The following is a 22123-nucleotide window of genomic DNA, read 5'->3' on the forward strand; positions in this document are numbered from 1 at the left end:
TGAGAGTAAAGGACCGAACAAAATAAAATGTGTCCGGTATTAATCTGACAAAGTGCCTGTGCACAGTGAGTGCTCCAGAAATAGGCTTTATTAACAAAACACGAACTCGGTCTAATGGCTTTAGGGTCGCTGATGTCCCCAAAATGAACGGTTTTCTTTTTCTTTCAAGAGTTAAACCAGGGCTGGGAACCCAGCCGCCCTTCTAGCAGGACAGCTGCGCACCTGGCGACAGCACCCAAGGCCTCGGTGGGCGGCGCACTCACCCCCTGCGGGCCCCCCGCGTTTGCTTCTCGCAGCTACCCCAGGAGTGCGCACGAAGGTCCTCCCCGTTCACTTTTACGGGGAAGCCGCGGCCGGGAGCGGGAAGGGGACTTGGGAAGGTCCCGGGAGCGCGGGGAGGGAGGTGCCCGCGGGCGGCCCCCGCGCTGTGCATTTTCCGCGTCGTCCAGCAGAGGGGCGGGCGGCGGGCCCGGCTTCCCGCATAATAGCCGCTTTGAGGCCGGCGGCCGGGAGGCGGGCCGCGGGGAGGGCGGGAGCGAGGGGTGTGTCCGGCCGCCCGCGCCTTCCCTCCGCCCCTCGGTCCCGCCGCCACACGCCGCGGGAGCTCGGACCGCGCGCCCGCCCTGCCTCCGCCGTCCCCGCGCCGCGGCCGCGAAGCCTCCAGCCGGCGGGAGCGCGGTGCTCGCCATGTCGGTGGCGCTCAGCAACAGGTTTCAAGGTAGGCGCCGCTCTCCCCGCGCCGTCCCGCGCCCCCGCCCCGCCCCCGGCGCGCGGTCCCCGGGGCCCCCGCCCGCCGCCCGTGCGCACCCGGCGGGCTGCGCGTCTGCAGCGCGCAGGAGGAGGGCGCGGGCCCCGGGGGCGCGCGGCCCGGGGAGACCCCCGCTGCCCGGCCGGCTCTTTGTCTCCTCCAGGAGGGAAGGCGTTCGGCTTGCTCAAAGCCCGGCAGGAGAGGCGGCTGGCCGAGATCAACCGGGTGAGTACGTGCCGCCCCTTCGCTCCTCTTGCGCTCCCGCCGGGGCAGCTTGCGAGCCGTCGGAGCTGCGCGCCGCGGGTCCCACCTCCTGCGACGCTGTGCCCCCTTCCTCTTTTTTCCGCCCCCCTCGGGGCTCCCCCCAATTTCCTCCCTGCGCCTCCGACTCCAGGTAAGGCCCCTCCACCCCCTCCACTCCGCTCTGGTCCCGGCGTCTCAGGTTGCAAGTTGTTACTCCTGCGCCGGGGAGGTAGGGCCGGGCCAGGAGCTCCCATACCAGCCGGGCCTGGGGCTCCCCAGAAGCCCGCCTGGGACCCGCCACAGGGGTTTGGCGCCCGAAGGGACCGTCAATGTCTCCAAGCAGTCCAAGTTTTCCAGAGGTGGAAGGGAGGCCCAGAGAGGCCAGGCGGCTGCCCAGCAAGCGTGTGGGTCAGGCTGCTGGTAGCACCCTGGGCTCCAGACTCGCAGGCCAGTGCCCTCTCCACCATAGGAATTGCTGGCCTCCTGCCTGCCCCCACGCCCACCCTCACAACTCTTTTCCACTCCAACTTTTTCCGGAAAGGCTCCCCTACAGCCTCGATGCTTTTCTTGCGGGCGCCCCGGTGGATTTCTATAAAGGCCATCCATCCGGCTGTTGCCAGGCACACAGTGGGAGCCCCATAAACGTTTGTGTAATGAACAGGTAGGTCTGGAAGATAAGAGAGTTTCAGGACCTGCCTGGGTTGGCCACAGCTCAAAGGCCACAGCCAGGGCCTTCAGAGTCCCGCATGACCTGGTCTCCGTCACTTCCCAGCTCTGTGGTCGTCACCAAGGACCTCTCCTCCTGAAGCCAGGGCTGCCCTGAGGGCTCAGCGAGGGAAGGCATGCAGTGTGCTTGGTCTAGCGCCTCACACAAGGGAAGACCTCCGTGGATGGTACTAGAATTATGTCCAGAGGCGGACGTCTCCCGGGTTCCTTCCTAACTGGTTGCAGAGGCATGCCCACTGAAACGAGGCAGGACATTCCCCCTGCTGGCTCCCTCCGGCCACTGAGCACCCAGGATTTGAGCCCAGCTCTGAGTCCCAAATCGGGAAGCTGGTGGGGTCAGCAGGGTCCTGGGGAGGCTGTGGGGTGGGACCAGGCACTGTGGTGTGGTTGCAGTATTTTGGGGAGAGGGGGACGGGCTTGTAGTCTGGATTTCCACTTTGGTTTTCGTGGATTGTCTAAAACAAGACAGCTGGTCTGATTTCCACTGGCTATAGGAATCTCGTGGAGGACTCTGGGAACCCCAGGGTCCCTCATTGCCATCCTTACCCTGCCTGTTGGTGTCATCTTGAGCACTGCCAAAAGGGAGCCTGGATGTCTGGCTGGGCTCTCAGGGGTCCAGGCTGCTGGGCCCCCTCCCAGTTCACTCTGCAGCCCATAGGCCTTGGCTGCGCTTGCCCTCTGGACAGGAGCCTGGAACCCTGACCTCATACAGCCCCCTGGGCCACTGGGCTGGGCAGGTTCCAAGCTGGCTGAATCCACCCACAGCCAGCAGGACCCTGAGCCAGAGACAGCTGGGGATGGGGAGAGGTGACTTCAGTTGGACAAACCAGAGGAGCTGAGCATGTGGGACTTTCCGTGCCAACCCCGCCCTTGGAGGGGGGAAGATTGTGGGGAGGCCACAGAGTTGTTTTGGGAGGGCAACTGACTTGGCTCAGAAAGGGGTGGGTCTGTGCCTCCCAGGAGCTGGACTGGACAGCACTGGGACTAGAGAGGGTGAGCAAGAAGGGGCTGTGTCTACCTACCTTGGGACCCCGGTGCCCAGAGAGGGCAAGCATCTGGCCAAAGCCATACAGAAGCCAGTGGCAGAGGTTGCAATCTAGTCTCCTTTCCCTGCCCAGACGCTATTCTGAGACCACCATGTGAGCCAGGCCGCTGGGGCTCAGGCTCTCGGCCCCTGGAGGGAGGAATCTCCAGGATCAAACCAGAAACTTGAGCTGCTTCCCACCGCAGTAGGTGAAGGTGGCCCCACCATGGTTTAGAGTCATGAAGGGAAGGAAGGCGGGGGACAGAGTGCTGTTGGCTCTGTGACCTTGGGCAAGGCTCTTGAGAACGTGGTAATCAGGCTGTTGTGATTTTGCAGCGATAGAATCTATGTAAAGCACATAAGGAGAGCTGGCTGCTGTCATGATTGTTATCATCGGCTTGTTTAGGGCTTAAAGGTGCAGGGAGTGGAAACCAGGGCTGCTTTGCTGTGGCCCCTGCTGGCCACCCAGCCTGGGCCAGACTCCTTCATCAGGAAGAGCCTCAGTCTTCCTCTACCTAAAATGGGAACAGTGGTCCCTGCTCTGCTCCTACAGCAGTCAGTGGAGATGCGCAGATGAAGCTCTTTGCAGACTCTGAGGGAGGCACTGTGTTTGAGGATCTGAGTCCGTTTCACCCATGGCCATGGCCATTGTGGAGGTGCCCTGGAGTGGGCAGATTCTAGAAGGAACCATGTTGACAGCCCAGACTGGCCTTCCTTTGGGGTTCAGCTTCGCTGACCCACTGGAGTGGGGCTTCTGGGAGGGCTGGACTGAGCAGTGCCCCCATGGAAGCAGGGAGCCAGGAAGGACAGGGCTTCATGCTCTCAGCATGTGCTCAGTACCTCTGTGGCTGCTGCCTGGGGCAGAGCCCAGCCAGGCTGGCAGTTCTGGGGGCTTCTAGGCTCAGCCTCCCAGTTCCTTTTGAGGCCTTTCTCCCCCCACCCCCCAGGGTGGGCCAGCTTCCAGAGGGCAGCCGAGCAGCTCAGTCCTAGCTGTTATTATGAGGGATTCAGGAGTGAAAACGGACAGAGACTTGGCCCCTGCTGGCCACCAAGCCTGGGCCAGACCCCTTCATCTGGAGAAACCCTGGCAGAGCTGCATGGAAATGCATTTTTTTGGTTTCATTGTAGCTTTTGCTATCATTTTCTGAGCCCTTGGCATGTGCCAGGCAGTGTGCCAGGTGTGCTTTGGGCAGTATCTCCCTGAGTGCTCGCTCTAACCCTGTGAGTGTGGATTTCCAAGTTATAGAAAACAGGACTCAGAGAGGTTGAGTCAGTTGCCTGGGCTTAAACAGCCACACTTGAGCCTAGCCTGTTCTCTCAATAGCTTGATTGGGTCTCCAGTGTGGTGCCCACCCCCAGCTCTGTGCCGTGTGTGTGTGTGTGTGTGTGTGTGTGTATGTGTGCACACACGCATTCTCCGCACTACTGGAGCAGGCAGGACAGGCGCGCACCTCCTACTCCCCCCACATAGCTGACATTCTCCAAGCCTTGATGGCATGGCAGGTGACCTCAGGCCAGCAGGCCAGCCTTCTATGGCAACAGAACACGTTCTCTCCAGCTTTGCACAGGTCCAGAGAGAAGTGGGGCTGGGTGGGTGCCGCTCAGGGTGCCCTTATCCTTGGGACTGCAGGGGACAGCGAGGCCGCAGCTGTAGCCGGCCAGAGGCCAGGATCTTTAACAGAATAGCCCGGGGCATGCCTGGCGCTTGAACTGCATCATCTCACTGACTCCTGTCAAAGGAATGTCCGTCCGATTAGAAAGACGTGCGCCGAGAATGTGTCAGCATCGCCACAGGACACGGATTACTGGGCTTCCCATTCTAGAGATGAGGAAACAGAGGCTCGGCCAGGTGAAGTCACCTGCCCGAGGTCATCTGGCCAGGAAGTGGCACAGCCAAGCGAAGCGTCTGACTCCAGACACCGCCCATGGCCTGCCCTGGCCCCTGTCCACCAGGTGGCCATGGCCTAGCTGTGACACAGGCCTCTCTTGCTTATGTGGATAAAGATCTTTGGCTACTGTCCTGCCCTCCCAGCCCTCCTGGGTCGAATGAAGGGTACTCAGCGTTCCCTGTAGCATTTAGATGCCTCGTGTTATTTCAGGACCATGTGCCATCTGTACTGGGAAGAGCTGGGCAGGGCAGGCTGTGTGTCTCTGCCCAGAGGGGCATGTGTCCCCTGCCCCTCCCCAAGCAATGGGGGACCTCTGAGACCTGACCCAGGCACCACGCAGGTATGTCTTTTCCTGTGTACTGGCAGTGCCTCTGTGTCCCTGCCCAGGTGAATATGCCAGGCTGGCATCACTGGGCACCCGTGTCTCTTGCCCTTCCTTAATATATTATAAGGGAGATGGTGATAAGCAGCCACGTGAGCCTCCGCGGATTCAGTGTCCTCACAGGTCTGGCCAGTCACGACCTCAGCGTGGCCGTGTCACAGGAAGCTAGAGATGGAATTTCTGCAGGGTCCGCTCCATTGGTGTCGGTGATGGGCTGTTTTTCTTCAGCTGCCCCATCTATTGGCGAGGACACAGCGTCCGGATGAGGCCCCAGGGCTACTGTGGGGAATGTGAGCCTGCTGTCCTTGCGGGTGCATGTTACAGGCTCCTTCTACGTGCCAGGCACCAGCCCGGGCATTTGTGGCCTGGTCCTGGCCCTTTAAGATCCTGTGGGCTGCGTCAGAGGCCCCATAGCCTGGTGAGCTACTGCCTGGCCTTGGGGTTTTTGCCCAGGGTTTCGGCCACCAGCCCCTTGGATGGCCTCCAAGATGGTGATATCTGCCCGCCCCACAATTCTGCTACAGCTAATACATAAAGACACGCCTGGAGGGCCAGAAGCAAGCATCCGGGAGCAGGTGCTAGAGGTACCAGCCCAGAAAGAGAGTTAAGTCTGGGGGAATTAAGCAGGAGGCGGGCATCGGAGGCCGCACACAGCAGGGCTGCCACCCTCTGCTCGTTTTGGAAATAGCCCCTCCCAGGCGTGAGCATTTGGATGGGAGTCCTGGTGGGGGGAGATTTTGATGTGCATCCGAGGTTGTAAGGACCAAGGGGAGCAGCAGTGCGCAGGTGTGGCTGCCGGTGCTGTCTCCTAGGGCTGGGATGGGGACAACCTGTCTCGTGTGGATGGCCTGTCGCTGCTAGGTCAGCCAGGTGTCTGAGGACAAAGCAGAGCTTGCCCTGGAGGAGGGATGGCCAGAGGTTCAAGGCTCACCTGGAGGGCTCTGTGGCACAATGTGGGACAGGGAGTTGTGGCCGGGTCACTTCTCTGCCCTTTCCCTGCTCACAGTTGTCTCTTTGGGTGATCCATGTGCGCAGTGATCATTGCTAACACGTAGTAAGGATCTGTGCAGTTAGCTCGTTTCATCCAACCCAAAGAGGAGATGCTGTTATTATGATCCCATTTCACAGATGAGGAAACTGAGGCTTTGCTACAGAGTGGGAAAGCAAGTTGCCCAGGGCCACAGAGCTAGTAAGTGCTGGATCTGGGATTTGAACCCAGGCAACCTGATTCAACAATCCTTCCCCGCCCCTCTGCCCCGCACACCCGGCTCTCAGGGAGTTTTCGTGAGACTTCTAGCCATTGTGGCTTTAAGCAAGACCTGTCCCTTCTGAGGCCTCAGTTTCCCCTATTGAACAAAGAGGACAAGTTGGATGCTCTGAGGAGACCCTTCCATGTTCTGCAACTGGGTGGATGTTTTAACAGCTCTGTCACCATCCCGGCCTTGCCTGTGGACTCTCTGACCTGAGGAGTGACTGCTGAGCTCACAGCTTCCTGTTTCCGGCCTCAGGCCCCTGCCTGCTTGCATTTCCTGGCTATCTTGGTGACCAGGCCACCAAGGCCCCTGAACTTGCCCCTCTGCATATCACAAGTAACTCTGAGCACCCCGCACACCTGACAGCACTTTCTGCAGCTGTAAAAACTTGTCATTTGGGACAGTGGGCTAGAGTGGGGGGGGGGGGGTGAGGGTAGAGCAGGGGTGGGGAACATGTGGGCCGTAAATCATTTGGTCTGGCCCTGCCAAGGCCTCACCTAAGAGAAGCAATTCCAGCCATCACATTAGGGGTGAGTTAATTAAGTGTTTGACCAAATATAGCAGGCTAATTTTTAAGTTGATAATTTTGCATGGCCCACGAATGATGTTATAAATATCCAAATGGCCCTCAGCCGAAAAAAGAAAAAAGGTTCCCCGCCCCTGGGGTAGAGTAAACCACCCACACACACCCTGTCCCCCAGAGGGTTGCAGAGTGGGTCCCTGGCCTCTGGAACAACATCCTTCTGCAGCTGCCCAAGAGGAAAGGTAACTCCCAGTATTGACTTTCTTTGCTCAGAAACCTGTAGTCAGGCCACCTTCTCTGTGTTCAGGGCGGGGAGGGAGCTGGGATGGCAAAGGGAGATAGACCTCGGACTGTTGAAACTTTGTGATCTGGAGCAAATTGAGCAACCTCTCTGGGTCTCAGTTGTCCCATCTGTCAAGTGGGGATGCCCAGAGAGGGGAAAGAGAAATCATAAGCAGCCTGGCGGGAAGGAGGTTTGCTTCTGCTCTGTTTACTAGGCCGCGGTGGTCTGGATGATGGGCTGTGGGGGTTATCAGTGGGTTGTGCAGATAGAAATGTTAGAAGGTAACAATCAACAGCTAACATTTATTTAGTGCTTTCAGCTGCCAGGCACTGTTACTCACTGTACAGGAGTTTACTTACATACTGGAGTTCTCAGAACAAGCCTATAAGATGTTTGTGTCCTTATAGGCAAGGGAACCGAGGCACAGCCCAGTGAAGTACTTGTCGCACAGCTACTAAGTGGCTCATACCCAGGTGTTCTGGCTCCAGTTGGCCCTCTTTGGGTTTCAGCTTTTGCTTTTCTTCCAAAGGGGGCTGGCCTCTGTCTCCTCTGCCTGGGGACCCAGAGTCAGGGCAGCCAGGGGTCCGGCAGTCTGGATAGATAGGGTACCTGCCCGCTGGGCATGGCTGAGCCTGAGGATGGGCAAGGATATGGGAGCAGATGCCTGAAGGGGAGGAAGCCGTGGGCTGCGCATAAGCAGGAACCAAGAATCTGAAGCTTGGAGGTGGGGGTAGCTGGCAGCCCAGCCAGCGGAGCTCCTGTTCCCGCTGCCAGCCTGCCTGCCCCCCCCGCCCCCACCAAAGGCACAGTCCACACAGCTGCCCAAGCCCAGGGTCAGCGAGGGCTGCCTGCCCACGCACGAATGGGTCAGCTGCTTTCCCCACCCCGGTCACCCTGTGGCTCAAACATTTGTCATTTTTGGCCAGTCTCTGTCACACACGTGCACGCACTTATTTACCCTTTCAGGGGTGAGAGTGGAGAAAGTCATCCTGGCTGAACGGCTGGCTTCTCCGTTTATTCAACAGAAGCGCCTACTTCGTGCTGGGCAGTGCTGGGTGCTAGGCGCCCGTGAGGCACGAGACAGTAAACACATGCTTCTAGAACCTGCGGCCGAGGGCTGAGGGCCTGCTCCTCCCATCACCCTTCCAACACCCGCTTCCTCTGGTCACTTACTCTTCAGCTCATGCAGGGAGGGAACCCAAGTGGCTCCGCTATGGAGTTTAATCCCTGCTGGGCCACTTGCTAACTGTGCTGCTTTGAGCATTTTTTATCTTCTCTGAGTCTCCATTCGGTCATTCATCCTGCAAATATTTATTGAGCACCTACCATGTGGCACCTGCATTCTCGAAGGAGGAGACAGACAATGGACAACACCCTTAATGAGCAATTAAATTGTGTTAGGAAGTGATTCATCCGGTGGAATGAAAGGAAGGTAGGGCGGGTTGGAAGTGGAGGCAGGGGCTGCAGTGGGGTGGACGGGGTCGGCCTCACTGAGAAGGTGACAGTTGTGCAAAGGCTTGGAGGAGGCCAGGCGAGGGAGAGAGCCGTATGGAAGTGTGGGGATGAGCTGTGCAGGCAGGGGGCCCAGCTAGAGCTAAGACCCAGGTGGGAGCATGCCTGGCCCGGTCAATCCAGTGAAGGGGAGTCGTTATCCACAGCTCCTGCTGCACTCTTTTTTTAAAAAAAAAAAATTTAAATATCTTTTTATTGATTTCAGAGAGAGGAAGGGAGAGGGAGAGAGAGAAACATCAATGATGAGAGTCATTGATCGGCTGCCTTCTGCATGCCCCCTACTAGAGATCGAGCCCTGAAACCTGGGCATGTGCCCTGACTGGGAATCGAACTGTGACCTCCTGGTTTATGGATTGACGCTCAACCGCTGAGCCACGCTGGCCTGGCTCCCCCTGCATGCTTGTCCTTGCTCTCAGTCGCTGCCTGGTGGTTCCGTGTTATCTCTGTGTGATTTGCCTCCAACAGAGGCCCCTGTCCTACCCCTTGAGCCCAGTCTGCCTGGATTCCTAGAGTGGTCAGTACACATTGCTGACGGGCTCCAGGCTGCTGCAGGATTTCTGGTCGACCAGGACGTGGGAGCTGGGAGGCCCCTAGCTCTCTCCCCTCAAAGTCTCAGGTGTTGGGCTTTGCCTGTGCCTCCCCATGAAGGTTCCCCAGTTTCTTACATAGTAAAGTGGGGGGAACATAGGGCAATGTAGTGAGTTGAATGTAGGCTAAGTGAATTCTATTTAAAGGTTCTGAGATTATGAACTTCCTACTTTTATGAAATGTCCTTTACTGAACTCTGGCAGCAGCCGATAGCAGTTCAGTCTTCCCTCGGCAAAGTACAAGTTTGGCAGCCTCAGTTAGCACCTCTCCTTATTCTTAGTTTTTGGAAATATTTCTTTATGCATTACCCCAAAGTCTGGGAACCACTGTCCTGTTTGTCCCTCTGCTGGACAGGTTTGGGACCTGTGACACCGGGGGGTGCCTGGTTTGCTCGGGGTCACAGACAGGAGTTAATTGTCCTACTTTTGGTCAGCAGTGGAAAAGAGCTCTAAGAGGGAGCCAAGAGGAAGGGAAGTCCTGGACAGAGCCAGCGGGAGGAGGGCAGCCTCCCAGGCGGCAGGAGAAAGTTCCAGCTCCAGCGAGGTGCATGGCAATGAGGCACCAAGCGAGGCTGTGGCCACGCCAGCTGGATCCCGTGAGCCTGGGGCCGCTCTCCACGAGGCTGCTGGAGGCACAGGTCCTGGAGTCTGATAGGCCCAGATTCCAAACCAACCCTGCATTTCCTCAGCTGCCCAGGACTTTATTTAACCTCTCTGGTCCTCCTGCTCTTTCCTGTAAAATCTGCATAAAATTGAGAATCTAATAGGATTGCATGGTACCTAGCAATGGGGAGTCATACTGGCAAGTGAGTTCCCCTTCTCTGTCTGAGGGGCTGAGTTAACATGCAGACACTTGGACCCTGGAAGGGGTCATATTCTGCCTCACACTAAATCATACCTGTTGCTTACTGAGCACTGACGGGCAAGCTTGGTGATCCCCGGTGAGGGACAGGTGCCTGAGGATGTGGTTACGCTTGTGCCCATTTCACAGTTAGTAAGCAGGTCACTGAGATCCAAACCCAGAGTGCTTCAGCATTGTTTAGGTTTTTTGTTTTACTTTACTCTTGTTTTACTTTAAGCCTCTTGAGGATTTACACAACAGGCTGGAAAGGTAGTGAGTTCTCTGTCCTAGGAGGTATGTAAGTACAGACCCAGTCATCGGTGAGTGGGAAGTAGGAATTTAGGAACAGATTGAGTATTGACCTGGATACCATTTACTGTCGCTTGAAACACTCCCTGTAATTTTAGGGTAAGGACTTTATCTTATTTGCCTCGGACTTACCTGCTCCCTTGCTGCCTGGAACACAGCAGCGTATGCTGTGGTCCCTCAAAAACTGTTGAATGAGTGACGAGTGAGGAGCGATGCTCACATCCAGCTGCCTCAGTAAGGAGGAAAGTGTGGTCCAGACAAGAGAGGGCATTGGCGGAGTCTGTGCTAGGGCGGGTGTGCACCCCCTGCCTCCCCATCTGTGCACAGGCTCTGGGGCGGCTTGAAGGTTAGTAATGAGGCGAGTCAAATCCTTGGCCCTATGCTGGCCTAGCAGGTGCTTCGGAATGGGTAGCTTTTTGTTTTAAAGCCAGATGAATGCCTGCTGTCTGCCCATCGTTAAGGGTCAAGGTCAAGGATGCAGACTTTGAATGAGATGGAGCTGAACTGAAGGTCTCACTGTGTGAACCTCAATTTTCTCATCTGTAAAATAGGAAACTGTTGGGCCCACTGGGGATCCAAATAGATCATATAAGTAAGTGCTTCATTCTGGGGGCTCTTGTTAGTGCCCCCCGACCCTCCCCATCTGGTTCTGAAAGGACTCGTTTGAGACTCTCCCAGCATCTGAGGGGAAGGTGGGCCTGTTTTATGGTGAGGACAGGGGAGAGGAGTGACTCCCAAGCAATGTACAGTCACTTTCTGACTAGAACAGAGACTAATAACACGACAGCCACTGTTTGTTGAGCACTTGCTATGTGAAGTCATACATGCACTCTCCTTGGATTCTCATACAAACTCTAGAAATAGCTCTGATAATTACGCCCACTTAGAGATAACACATGGGAATTAATATGAGGAATTAATATGCCAGGGTCATGTACCATGCAGCTTGTCATGGATCCCAGAGCAGGGTGCCCTGGGGGAGGCCCAGGTCCCTGCGCCGGTAATTCAGTTTGATGGAAGGTGTTTCGTCTCCTAGAGCAGACTCTGCGGGTCCCACTCCAGCTGCTGAGCGCACTTCCTACCTGCAGGCTGGACTCCGCGGGTCTGCCCTGGCGGGAGAGAAGGCCCCGGGCAATGGGCCTCCGTGCTGGCAAGTTCCGCCTAGACCCCTTGCTTAGCTCTGCCCTCTCGCCTCTGTAGGAGTTTCTCTGTGACCAGAAGTACAGCGATGAAGAAGACCTGCCAGAAAAGCTCTCAGCCTTCAAAGGTGAGTTGGGTTTGGCTGCCCAACTCCCAGGCCCTCGTACCTGGGATCCCTTATCCCCACAGGGCCAGGCTGCACCCGTTTCATCCGCAATGCCCCTGTTCCTGGGGGCTGCAAGACAGGGTGCCCGGCTAGAGGGGGCAGGCCCCTTCACCGCCTCCAAGCCGCCCCTGACCCCCTCACCCTCACCTGTAGGCCTCAGCCTGCCCCTGCCCCTCTCTCCCCACAGCTGCCCGCAGGGCTCAGGTTGGCTCCCGTGGCCGCTGCCCAGGCCCTGCTCGCTCCCGGGGCCCCAGCACACAATCAGCTCTTTGTAGCAGCCCTGGCCTCTCCCCCTCCACCGTGGAGCGTCTCGGGAGCCCCTGCGGAGAATGGACGTTTGTGTCTCTGCAGTGGGGCAGGGGGCAGAGTTTCTGCCCATTGAATCCCTGCAGCACGGGTTGAAAAGAAAACAGGGCTCGGGAGCCCGCGCACACGCGGGGAGGGGGCGGCATAAAGGCCCCTCTGTTCTGGGCCTGGCGCTTGGTTCCCAGCCAGCTGCTGGAGAAAGGAGAGGAGCCCGCACATAAGGAGCAGCCAGACCCACCTTTCCTGCCGGGAGATGTACTCAGGGCGCGCTGGGGGACCACGCGAGTATCCTGGAGGCCACATCCCCCTTCCCCCAGAGTCTTGGCACTGCAGGCAGCCTCCCTGCTCCAAGGCAGAGAACCTGCCAAGTGCTCCTCAAACGCTTACAGCCTGGTTGTCCGGGGCAGGGCGTCAGGGGCTAAGCATTTGTTGAACATTGACCTGTGGGAAGCACTTCAAATGCTGTCCTGTGAGCTCCCTGAATCATCCAATCTGGCCAGGAGGGAGACAATGCCCTCTTTAATTTATAGAAGAAATTCAGGCTCAGAGAGGTAAGGTCGTTTGCCTGGAGTCACACAGCTCACCTAGGGCAGAGTTGGGGTTTGAACCTATATTGATCTCATCCCAGATCCCCTGCTCTTTACCATTATGGGATGGTGCTTTTTACATTAAAAACAAAAAACAAAGAACCCCCATCCCTGCCCTGTTGCCCCCCTCTCCTGTCACATGCCAGCCAGCCATAGGAGAGCCTCGAAGAGGGGGAGCAGTCCTTCCCTTCTCTCTGGTTACCAGTGGGGTCACTCTTCAGAGATGACTCTGAGAGAAGGGACAGAGGTCTCTGGGGTGGTAGGTGCTGTGTGCGTGCGTGTGTGTGTGTGCGTGTAGGGGGGATGCCCAATTAGAAAGGCTGGGAGGCCCTGATGGCATGAGGAGGAGCCTTGAGACTACCTAGGAAGGACATTTGAGGCAGGGGGGTGGCAAGCCCTGAGCCAGAGCAGGTGGGGGATGGGCCAGGTACAAGGCCAGTGGATGGAGGGGAGGGAGGGAGGGAGGGACAGGCAGCCTGAGTGGCTGGAGGGCAGATGCTCCTGAAGGTCCCGGGGGCCTCGAAGGCCACTGAGGGGACCTTGGCTCCTTCCTGCTGCTTCATGCAGAATAGACCCGGGCAGGGGTGACCTGCAGAAGGCACAGGACTCGTTTGCACACTGCCCATGACAGAAGGTACCAGGGTGCTCCAAGTCATTCTCGCTCGCTGTTAGAGGCCCCCTGGACCCCTTGATCAGGGACGTTTAATTCAGCCTGTAGGTAAGGTTTGTGGGGAGGGCCTGTGTACCCTTGGGCCCTGTATGTCCCGCTTCGTGGTGAAGGGTAGGCCCACGGGCATTTCTCCTGGAAGAGCATCAGGTTCTCAGTGTTGCCCATGACCCAAAGGTTTCAAACCACCTGGCTGCCCATCGGAATCACCTGGGGCACGCTGCGGGCACGCCAGGTCCTGCTCCCACCCGCCCTTCTCAGCCCCACCAAATCGCTACCTCCTGGGCCAGAATCTATCGTAGTCATTGTAGCCGATCTGAATGCAGCCAGCCGTCACTGGCAGGGACCCGGGAGGAAAGAGCTGTCCTCACTGGTGGAGGGTCAGAGTGGCCTCCTTGCCCCTAGGTGAGGCGTGCAGGCAGGACCAGATCCTTCTTCAGAGACAACTAAGATGATAGGACTCAGGTCAAGACCCCGCGTAGGGGTGAGGAGTTAGGTGTGGGCTCCTCGAGGACCTAGCCACTTGCCCTCAGGGGAGTCACTGGAACCCCGCCTTCCAAGCTAATGCCAGTTTTTACCCTGTGTTTTCCAGAGAAGTACATGGAGTTTGACCTGAACAATGAAGGCGAGATTGGTGAGTAAGGCCTGGAGAGTGTTGGGGAACGAGGGTGTTCGGTGGGTGGACAGTGCGAAGGTCCAGGGAGCCCCACAGACTCACCTGTGTGGGTGAGGTGTCAGGAAGCCTTCCCGATGGGCTGGGCCAGCTGAGCCGGGTTGGAGCCCGTCTGCCTTTACCCTGGACCCATCGTCTCCAAACTTCTCTTCTGACCATTTCCCTCTCCAGCCACCTCGCTGCCCACGCCTCAGCCCCCCACCCCAGGGGACCCAGCATAAAGAGTGCCACCCCAGCCCGGGGCTGGAGATGCTCAGACTTTTGACACGGTGGCCCAGGGGGCTAGCATTTCCTTTGTCTCCAAGCCTCTCCTCCCATCTGTATACTGTCTTGCAGTTGACAAGGTGCCTTCGGGTACATTGGTTCCCTCCTGGTCCAGATACTGGGGGCGACAAACACCTGTCCCATGGCACTTACATTCAGGGCCGTATCTTTATCTTCACCGGTAGCAGAATGACATGGTCGAGGCTGGTTTAATTATCCCCACTATACAGATGAGGAAACCGAGGCTCAGAAAAAGGAAACTACTTGCTTGAGGCACGTGGTCATTACGTGGCAGGCCCCAGGCCCCAATCCCTCCTCCGGTTCACCCTGCGCCCCCCTGTTGCCGCATTTCTACTCCTTGTCTGTCTTCTCTTGTTCTTTCCCCTTTTGGATATTTTTAGTCTTTTTCTTCTTCAGGAAAAAAAATGTATCAAGTTAATTCATTTTCACCATAAAAGTTTTTGGAAAGCCCAGCAAAGCACAAAGACAAATCTCCTTCACCCACATCCCACCTCCCAGAAATAACAGCTATAAACAGTTCAGTTTATATCCTTTCACTCTTTGTTCTAATCACAAGTGCAGTTTTATACCATTTTTAGAACCTCCTTTGTTTAAAAAATAATAATAACATATTGTGAGCATTTTGACATATGATTTGCTTTTTTTTGAAATATAATTAGTGGCTGCCTAATATTCCATTGTGGGGATGGACTGTAATTCATTCGGCCAACGCCTTCATGTCATTGATAATCCCGTGACGAACATCTTTGTACGTGAATCCTTTTCCACACCCCTGATTATTTCTTAAGAGTGAATCTCAGGAATTGGACATTCGGGGTCAAAGGTTTCCGAAGCATCCTGCCAAACGGCCTTCCAGAAAGGTCTTGCCAGGTCTGAGTCCGGCCAGCAGCCGCAGGAGGCCTTTCGCTCCTTCCTGCAGAAGGCTGCCCAGCTTTCTTTGAAATGCCCTGGACATCCTGGCACCTAGGGGGCTGGCACCAGTCCTGCCCGCCCTGCCTTCGGGTGAGCTGGCGCACACTGCCTGGTCCTAAAATCTGCCCCTGCCGCACCCCGACTCCCGCCATCCTTTGCTGGCCCATTGTTCATGGAACAATCCGAAGGAAATTGCCTCAACTCTGGGGAGCCGGGTGGTTAGAGGCAGCAGCTCCTTGGGGTGTAGTGACTCTTTGGTGCCTCCCTTGTTTTTCTGAGATTTTGTTCTTTTGTTGGTTTTCCTGCTCTGCAGGGGTATTTTTGGCACCCTCTCCCTTCTGGGCTGCAGGGTGGGAGTGGCAGACGGGAGAAGCTGCCACCCAGCCCCCTAGAGAGGACTGTGGATGTCGGGGGTCAGGCCAACTCCCTGACTCCACCTGGCTGGCCAGCAGCTCCTGGCTGGCTGGGCAGCGGGCCCCTGGCTCCCCCGAGCCTGCAGGGAGGAGCGGAGATAACAGTAAAGAACAGCTACTCTAGCCCTGGCGGGTTTGCTTAGTGGTTAGAGCATCGGCCCGCGGACTGAAGGGCACATGCCTCGGTTGCAGGCTGGGTCCCCGGCCCCAGTCAGGGCATGTTCGGGAGACAACCAATCGATGTGTCTCTCTCACATTGATGTTTCTCTCTCTCTCTCTCTCTCTCTCTCTCTCCCCTCCCTCCCCCTTCCGCTCTCTCTGAGAAGAAATGGAAAAAATATCCTCAGGTGAGGATTGAAAAGAAAAGAGACTAGCTGCCCTGTTACGCACCTGCCTTGTGCCAGGTGCTTCTGCGCATAGTCCTCCCAGCGCTCCCATCAGCCCGTTGGCCCCCCAGTGGCGCTGGGGTTCAGTGAGGTTGTCGCCTGCCCGGGATCCCACAGCTAGAAATAGCAGGGCTGGACTCCAACCCAAGCCTCGGTGACAGTAGAAGCCCAGGGTCCTAACCACTAGTCTGCGTGGCCTCCAAAGGGGGCAGGGAGGGGTGATAGGTGGCTGTCCCCAGAGGAGCAGGGCCCTGCCCGCAGTGGCAGGGAGGGCTGTCCTGCCGCTTCCTCCGGGCGGCGGCCAGAGGGAGCTTTGCCAGCTGCCCTGCCCGCCTGCCCTGCCTCCACTCTGCGGACCTGCTTTCCTCCCGCAGACCTGATGTCTTTAAAGAGGATGATGGAGAAGCTCGGGGTGCCCAAGACCCACCTGGAGATGAAGAAGATGATCTCGGAGGTGACAGGTGGGGTCAGCGACACCATCTCGTACCGAGACTTTGTGAACATGATGCTGGGGAAACGGTCGGCTGTCCTCAAGCTGTGAGTACCTCCCGCTTCTGGGGCCTCTGCGGCCCGGTCCTGTGTGTGGGGAGGCCCTGCGCGGCACCCCAGCCCCCAGCCGGGAGGGGCCTCCCCGTGCGCCCGCTGGGCGGGGTTTCCGTGCTCTGACCCGCCTCCTTACCTGTCGGACACACGGACAGACGCTGCGGGCGCGGCCTCGGGGTGAAACTAGGCTGTAGCGGGGGTCTGGCAGAACCGGCTCTCAGTAGGTGGCAACTGTGATGACTGTGGCGATGCCGATGACAAAGCTACTGGCAAAGCTTTCTGAACCTCAGCTTTCTCACTTGTAAAGTGGCTCTGCCCCCCAGGGGTGGTTGCGATAGGATGCAGGCTTGCACCCGGGCCCAGAGGGAGGTAGAGCGCGAATGCTGTTCCCCTGTAAGACAGATGCAATAAATGTCTTTCATGAAGCCTTGTCCGGAGGATTAATGAGGTCACACACGTGACAGCCTGGCCCGGTGCCTGGCTGATGGGGACACCTAGGAGATGGTGGCTAAAACCCACTTCGTACACGGGTGCTGCCCCTCCGAGGAGCTGCAGAGAAATCCCTGCGGAGTCTCGTGGTATTTGAGCTGAAAGGGACCTCACTTGGCTCTCATGACATAAGATTAACTTTCTTTCAAATGCACAAATGTCAAATCCACCTGTTTCATTTAACAAAAGGGGAAGTTGAGGCTCTGGGAAGCTGAGTGAATGGCTCATGAGCCCACCGCTTGGGCTGGTCAGAGCTTTTTGTATGGGTGGGATGGGGCAGGAGGTGTGGCGGGCAACCCACCACGGTCAGATGGTACTGCAGAGGGCAGGTGGCAGCAACCAGGGTGGCAACGCTGCTAAAACAACACCGAAGACCTAGTGCACATTTACTGCGTGTCAGGCACTCGTCTGTGTGTCAGCTCTTTAGATTTATCACTTGTTAATTCAGCAAATATTTATTGAGCACCAGCTATATGCCAGGAATTATTCTAGGTGCTAGGGACACATGAATTGCTGGCATCCTCGTAGAGCTTACATTCTAGTGGCAGGAGGTAAACGAAAACACACAAAAACACCAGATTGCAGTGGTGTAGTACAAAGAAATATAAAGTGGGAGGAGGAACAGAGATGATGCAGTGGTTGGCAGGAAGGGTCTCCCTGAGAAGGTGACATTTGACCAGAGCCCTGAGTGAGGAAGATGGGAGGAGCAGAGCCATGTGAAGATCTGGGGGGAAAGCATTCCAGACAGAGGACACCACACGTGCAAAGGCCCTGAGGCAGAACTGTGTTCAGATTTTTAAGGAACAGCACAGAGGCCAGTGTGTCTGGGCTATTAGTAAGTACAGTGAGTGAAGGATGGGTCTGCAGAGCTGGGCAGGGGAGGGAATATGGGGCCTTGTAAGCCCCAGTGAGACTTAGCATTTTGTCCTAATGTGGAGGGTGCCATTGGAGTGGTCTAAGCTAGGGACTGACTTTTAAAAGGGCCCCTCTGGCTGTGGCAGGGGTGAGAGTGGCCGCAGGGAGGCCTGTGCTGGGAAGAGACGAGGTCGCTGGCTTGGAGAGGCTGCAGCAGAGGTGGGCAGGAGCTGTTGGAATCGGGAGTGATTTGGGAGGTAGAGCCAGAAGCATTGCTTACGTGCCTAGACGTGGGGTGTAAGGGGAAGTACAGAGTCTGTGAGTCTAAAGTCTGGGTCTCGGTAACTGAGTGAGTGACTGTGCCGTTTGCTTGGTGGGAAGGGCAGGTGGGGAACGCAGGCATCAAGAATTCAGGTTTTGTTCAAGGGACGTGCCCTTTGGACATCCAAGGGGAGGGGTCGAGGAGGAGCTGGCGGTGCAGGTCTGCAACTCAGAGATAAGCTGTTTGTGGACTTGTCACCCTTTGGATGGGATTTAGAGCCGGGGGACTGGAAGAGCCCAGCCGGGGAATGACTGCAGGCGGCGTAGGGCACTATGCCTGGGCCAACTCCAGGACATAAACACATTGGTGCCCTTACTTCCAGATGAAACAGCATCAGCGGGGTCGAGAGTCTTGCTGGAGCCACCAGCTGGGAAGTAGTAGGGATGGGACTCAGATCCAGCTGTTTCCCTCCAGAGGCTCCACCAGGAACCCCTGTCCTCTACTCCCCAGACTTGACTCTCAGAACAGTGGGAGGTTTTTGAAGATCGGAAGGGGTTTTGAGTGGAGCCGTGGCCCAGCCTAGCTCCGCCTCCTCCAGGCAGCATGATTAGAGGAAGGTACATAGCCTGGAAGGCAGAGATCCTGAGTCTTGTCCTGCCTGGGCTGCCTGTGTGGCTCTGAGGAGTCACGTTGCCACACTGCGCCTCAGTTTTCTCCTCTGTAAAATGGGACTAGGAGCCCCTTCTGTGTAGCTGCCGTCCTAGGCTTCTGAGAAGATCCCACTGGAAGATGGGTGAAGGGCACTCTGCTCAGGACCCTGCAAACGGAAGGCTGGCAGAGCTTTCCCTGGATGAGGGAGGGGTCCTAACCCTGTTTCTTTTTTCTCCATCTCCAAACCAGAGTCATGATGTTTGAAGGAAAAGCCAAAGAGAGCAGCCCCAAGCCTGTTGGGCCCCCTCCAGAGAGAGACATTGCCAGCCTGCCCTGAGGATCTGCCTGGACCTGCCCCTGCCCTCCCTGCCCCTGTTCCTCCTTCCTGGTCTCCCTGCCCTCTGGACTTATGGTGTTTTGTCTTATTTGGGTTTTCTGCTCATTGGGCATGTTTATTTGGGTTTTTTCATCTGCAGAATCAGCGATCTCTTTGTAAAGCACAAATTATCTGCCTTAAAGGGGCTCTGGGCCCCTCCCTCTCTTCCTCCACCCTTCTCCCCGCCCCCCACCCGTGCAGAAGGGCTGACATCAAACCAAAAAACCGGAGGAGGGCGAGGCCAGGGCAGGGAGGCTGGAAGCTGGGGATCCCCACGCTTCCTGGAGGTCTCTGTGCTTAGCCCAGGCCCGCTGGCCTGACCCTGGCAAGGACCTTGGCCCACTTCCAGGAGACCTTGGGGTAGGGACAAGGCTGCAGGGCCTCGCCAGGGATTCCTCAGACACTCTGAGGTTTCAGTGCTCTCGGTGGTCCAGGACGTGGACACTTGCTGCCCCACCGCCCTGGCTGATGCCCCACTCGGGCCATGCTTTTTCTCATAATTGGTGAGGTGACAGAAGAGGGAAAGTAAGCAATCTGAGCCCTTCAAGAAGGTTCAGGAAGAAATCCTCCGGCCTTGCCCCCCTGGCCACACTTTACAGGCAGCTCAGAGGGAGCCCTGTCCCTTGCTGGGCAGCAAAGGGCTTTGGAGGTACAGGGAAGACCAGGGGCCTTGGGAAGGAGGGCATCCAGCCTAGTGCTCCCCTTAGGGAGGGGACTGAGGGTGACAGGGTAGGACAATGGAGAATAAAATGCTTGTGGCAAAAAGGGTCAGCACAGCTGTTAAGCCAAGACCTGAGAAATAGGAGGTTGCCTTTCCCATCCCAGTCTGCTGGAAAACTGGCTGCTTCCCTCCTTCGCCTTCCCACCTTCCATTATTCATTTATTCATTCACTTACTCAGAATCACAACAGATATTTATTGACCACCTATTATAAGCTTTAAGTCCCCCCACTGTGTCCTGACATGTACTTTGTCTGCCGTCTCTCTAACTCACCTCACCCTTTCCAAATCCTTAGGCATTGGATTGGGGTCTCCTGTGTCCTTTATTATGGGTTCACAGGATTTTTCAGCCCTGATTCACCCTCTCATGTCACAGGTGAGAAAACTGGTGGCCCACAGGGATTATGTGCCTTGCCCAGGGTGAGGGGTTAATCTGGAGATGGAAGAATCTGGAGCCCAAGTGTTCAGATGCCCTGCGCATGTTTCATCTCTGCTCTGGGCTGCTTCAGATGAAAACAAGGGGCAGGGATGGGGAGTCTCCTAGGTCAGCGCTGCGGGAAGAACCCTTGGCCGGGACGCACCTTCCCAGTGCCTCTGAGTCAGCATCAGGGTTTGGGTAAGGGCCAGGCCGGCCTCTGCAATTCTGCACTCACTAGAGCTTCTCAGCTAAGCCATTTCTCAGAACTGGCCCCATGTTGGCTGAGCAGGGACCCCAGCTTTAACCCCACCTGTGTTCTGCAGTCCCTTACACTGCCCACTCAGGACTTAAGATGCACTCACCCATTGAACATATTTATTAAGCACCTGCTATGGGCCAAGAGCTAAGAACCCAGTAGTGAAATAGACTCAGCCCACTGAGTCTAAATAAACTATATTTATAGTCTAGTGAGGAAGTCAGACCCAGACAAGGACAAGCGAGATGTTAGGAAAGATTGTACTGCAATCCTTGGGGGGAGGGAAGAGGGGGGCAAGTTGGGTCTAAAATTAGGCAAGAGTTTTGAAGAAGCCCCTGCCAAACCTGAAGTGGAAAGGTCTGGATGCTGTTGGAGGCCGGAGCCAGTGTGGGTGCCCTCTGGCTCCTCAGTGACCCATAATGAAGGGCCCAAGGAGCTGCCCTTACAGAGCCTGAGGGAGTGGAGCAGGTAGGGGATGGGAGAATGGCCAGGTCGGGTTAATCGGCTGGTCTCAACCAGTTCAGGAGCAAGATTATTTGGCCACAACTGGCTGATCTTCAGGCTAAGGAGCTGCTCAAATGCACAGGCCTAGTTGAAGTTTAAACCCCAGGAAAACAGTTCTCCCTGTAAATGTAAAATCTTGCCCCACCCCCTTTCCTGCTTTGGCTTTTTCCCCCCAGAGATCATTAGATAAGCAACTGCCTGTCTACACCCCTTCCCCTCTACCTCTTCTCTCTGGGACAGGATCAGACCTTTGAGCAAGGTAAAGCTTTCCCTGACTACCCATCATAGTCAGTGTACCTGATTCTCACTCAGAGAGGAGGGCACAGCCAACCAGGCTTATTTCAATAGGTCCCACAGTTTACAAGACCACAGGAGAGACTCCTTAAGGGAGGAGGAGAGCCAAGTGGGTGTGTCCCCAGCTCTGGAAAGGGCAGGAAAGAGCTCTGTCCTGGAGAATGGCCCCTGGAAAGGGGGGTCTGCATGCATTTCAGGCTGCGGCTATTGGCTCTAGTACTCTACTTCTCTGGCTAAGGGCTCATCTTCTTAGAACTTCAGCTGTCTTCTTTCTGAAAGACCAAATCTCACTAATGTAACCAGAAACTTGGGGGCTGCCAAGTGTGGCTTTGTCCCTGCGACTCAAAAGGAAAGGAGTGTGTCGGGCAAGTTCAGGTGGATGCGGTATGTGTATGTGTGCGCGTGCATGGGAGCGTGTGTGTGGTGCCGGATATCATCTCTACATCCTGGAAATAAAACAGACAAACGTATTGATGTCTTGATTGGTGTGTTTTGGGGATGGGTTCCGGGGCTCCACAGATCCTGAAGAACGAGCTAATACGGTAACGGAACGAAGGTGCCAGGTGTACCAGGCCCTGCTGCACACGGACCTTCACTTACTCCTCACAGCAACCCAGAGACAGGTTCTATTTGTCGTGTGTTATAAACGAGAAGCAGGCTTGGAGCTGACCTGCAGTTTGCTGAAAACCAAACAGTAGGTGGCAGAATATGCACCACGGCTCCCCTCGCCCTGCTCCAAGCTGAGAACCTCCGTCCTAGAGCGTTTCTCAGATAAATCCACAACCGAAAAGCATCCATTAGCATATCCAGACCAGCTCTCTGACCCAGGGGCGCTGGGTAATTCTCACTCCTCTGTGACCTGGTCAACGAAATGCCAATGACTCTAGGTGACCAGGACGT

General features: G+C 56.4%; 1 protein-coding gene across 1 annotated transcript; it reads left to right on the forward strand.

Moving 5' to 3' along the window:
- Positions 1 to 515: 515 nt before the first annotated feature.
- On the forward strand, positions 516 to 21693 carry AIF1L (allograft inflammatory factor 1 like). The gene is made up of 6 exons (XM_081152324.1): positions 516 to 718; positions 912 to 973; positions 11521 to 11587; positions 13779 to 13820; positions 16230 to 16392; positions 18905 to 21693. Exons 1-6 carry the CDS (start codon positions 688 to 690, stop codon positions 18990 to 18992), a joined length of 453 nt encoding a protein of 150 aa, XP_081008450.1. The 5' UTR covers positions 516 to 687; the 3' UTR covers positions 18993 to 21693.
- Positions 21694 to 22123: the final 430 nt, after the last annotated feature.

The sequence above is a fragment of the Miniopterus schreibersii genome (assembly GCF_964146895.1).
Source record: "Miniopterus schreibersii genome assembly, chromosome: 11".
Classification (NCBI taxonomy): domain Eukaryota; kingdom Metazoa; phylum Chordata; class Mammalia; order Chiroptera; family Miniopteridae; genus Miniopterus; species Miniopterus schreibersii.

Excerpts from the sequence above, each read along its gene's own strand:
- AIF1L (XM_081152324.1), top strand. The coding sequence starts at position 688 with ATGTCGGTGGCGCTCAGCAACAGGTTTCAAG. Across the intron at positions 974-11,520 it reads GGCTGGCCGAGATCAACCGG|GAGTTTCTCTGTGACCAGAA; the intron begins GTGAGTACGTGC and ends TCGCCTCTGTAG. Across the intron at positions 13,821-16,229 it reads GAACAATGAAGGCGAGATTG|ACCTGATGTCTTTAAAGAGG; the intron begins GTGAGTAAGGCC and ends TTCCTCCCGCAG.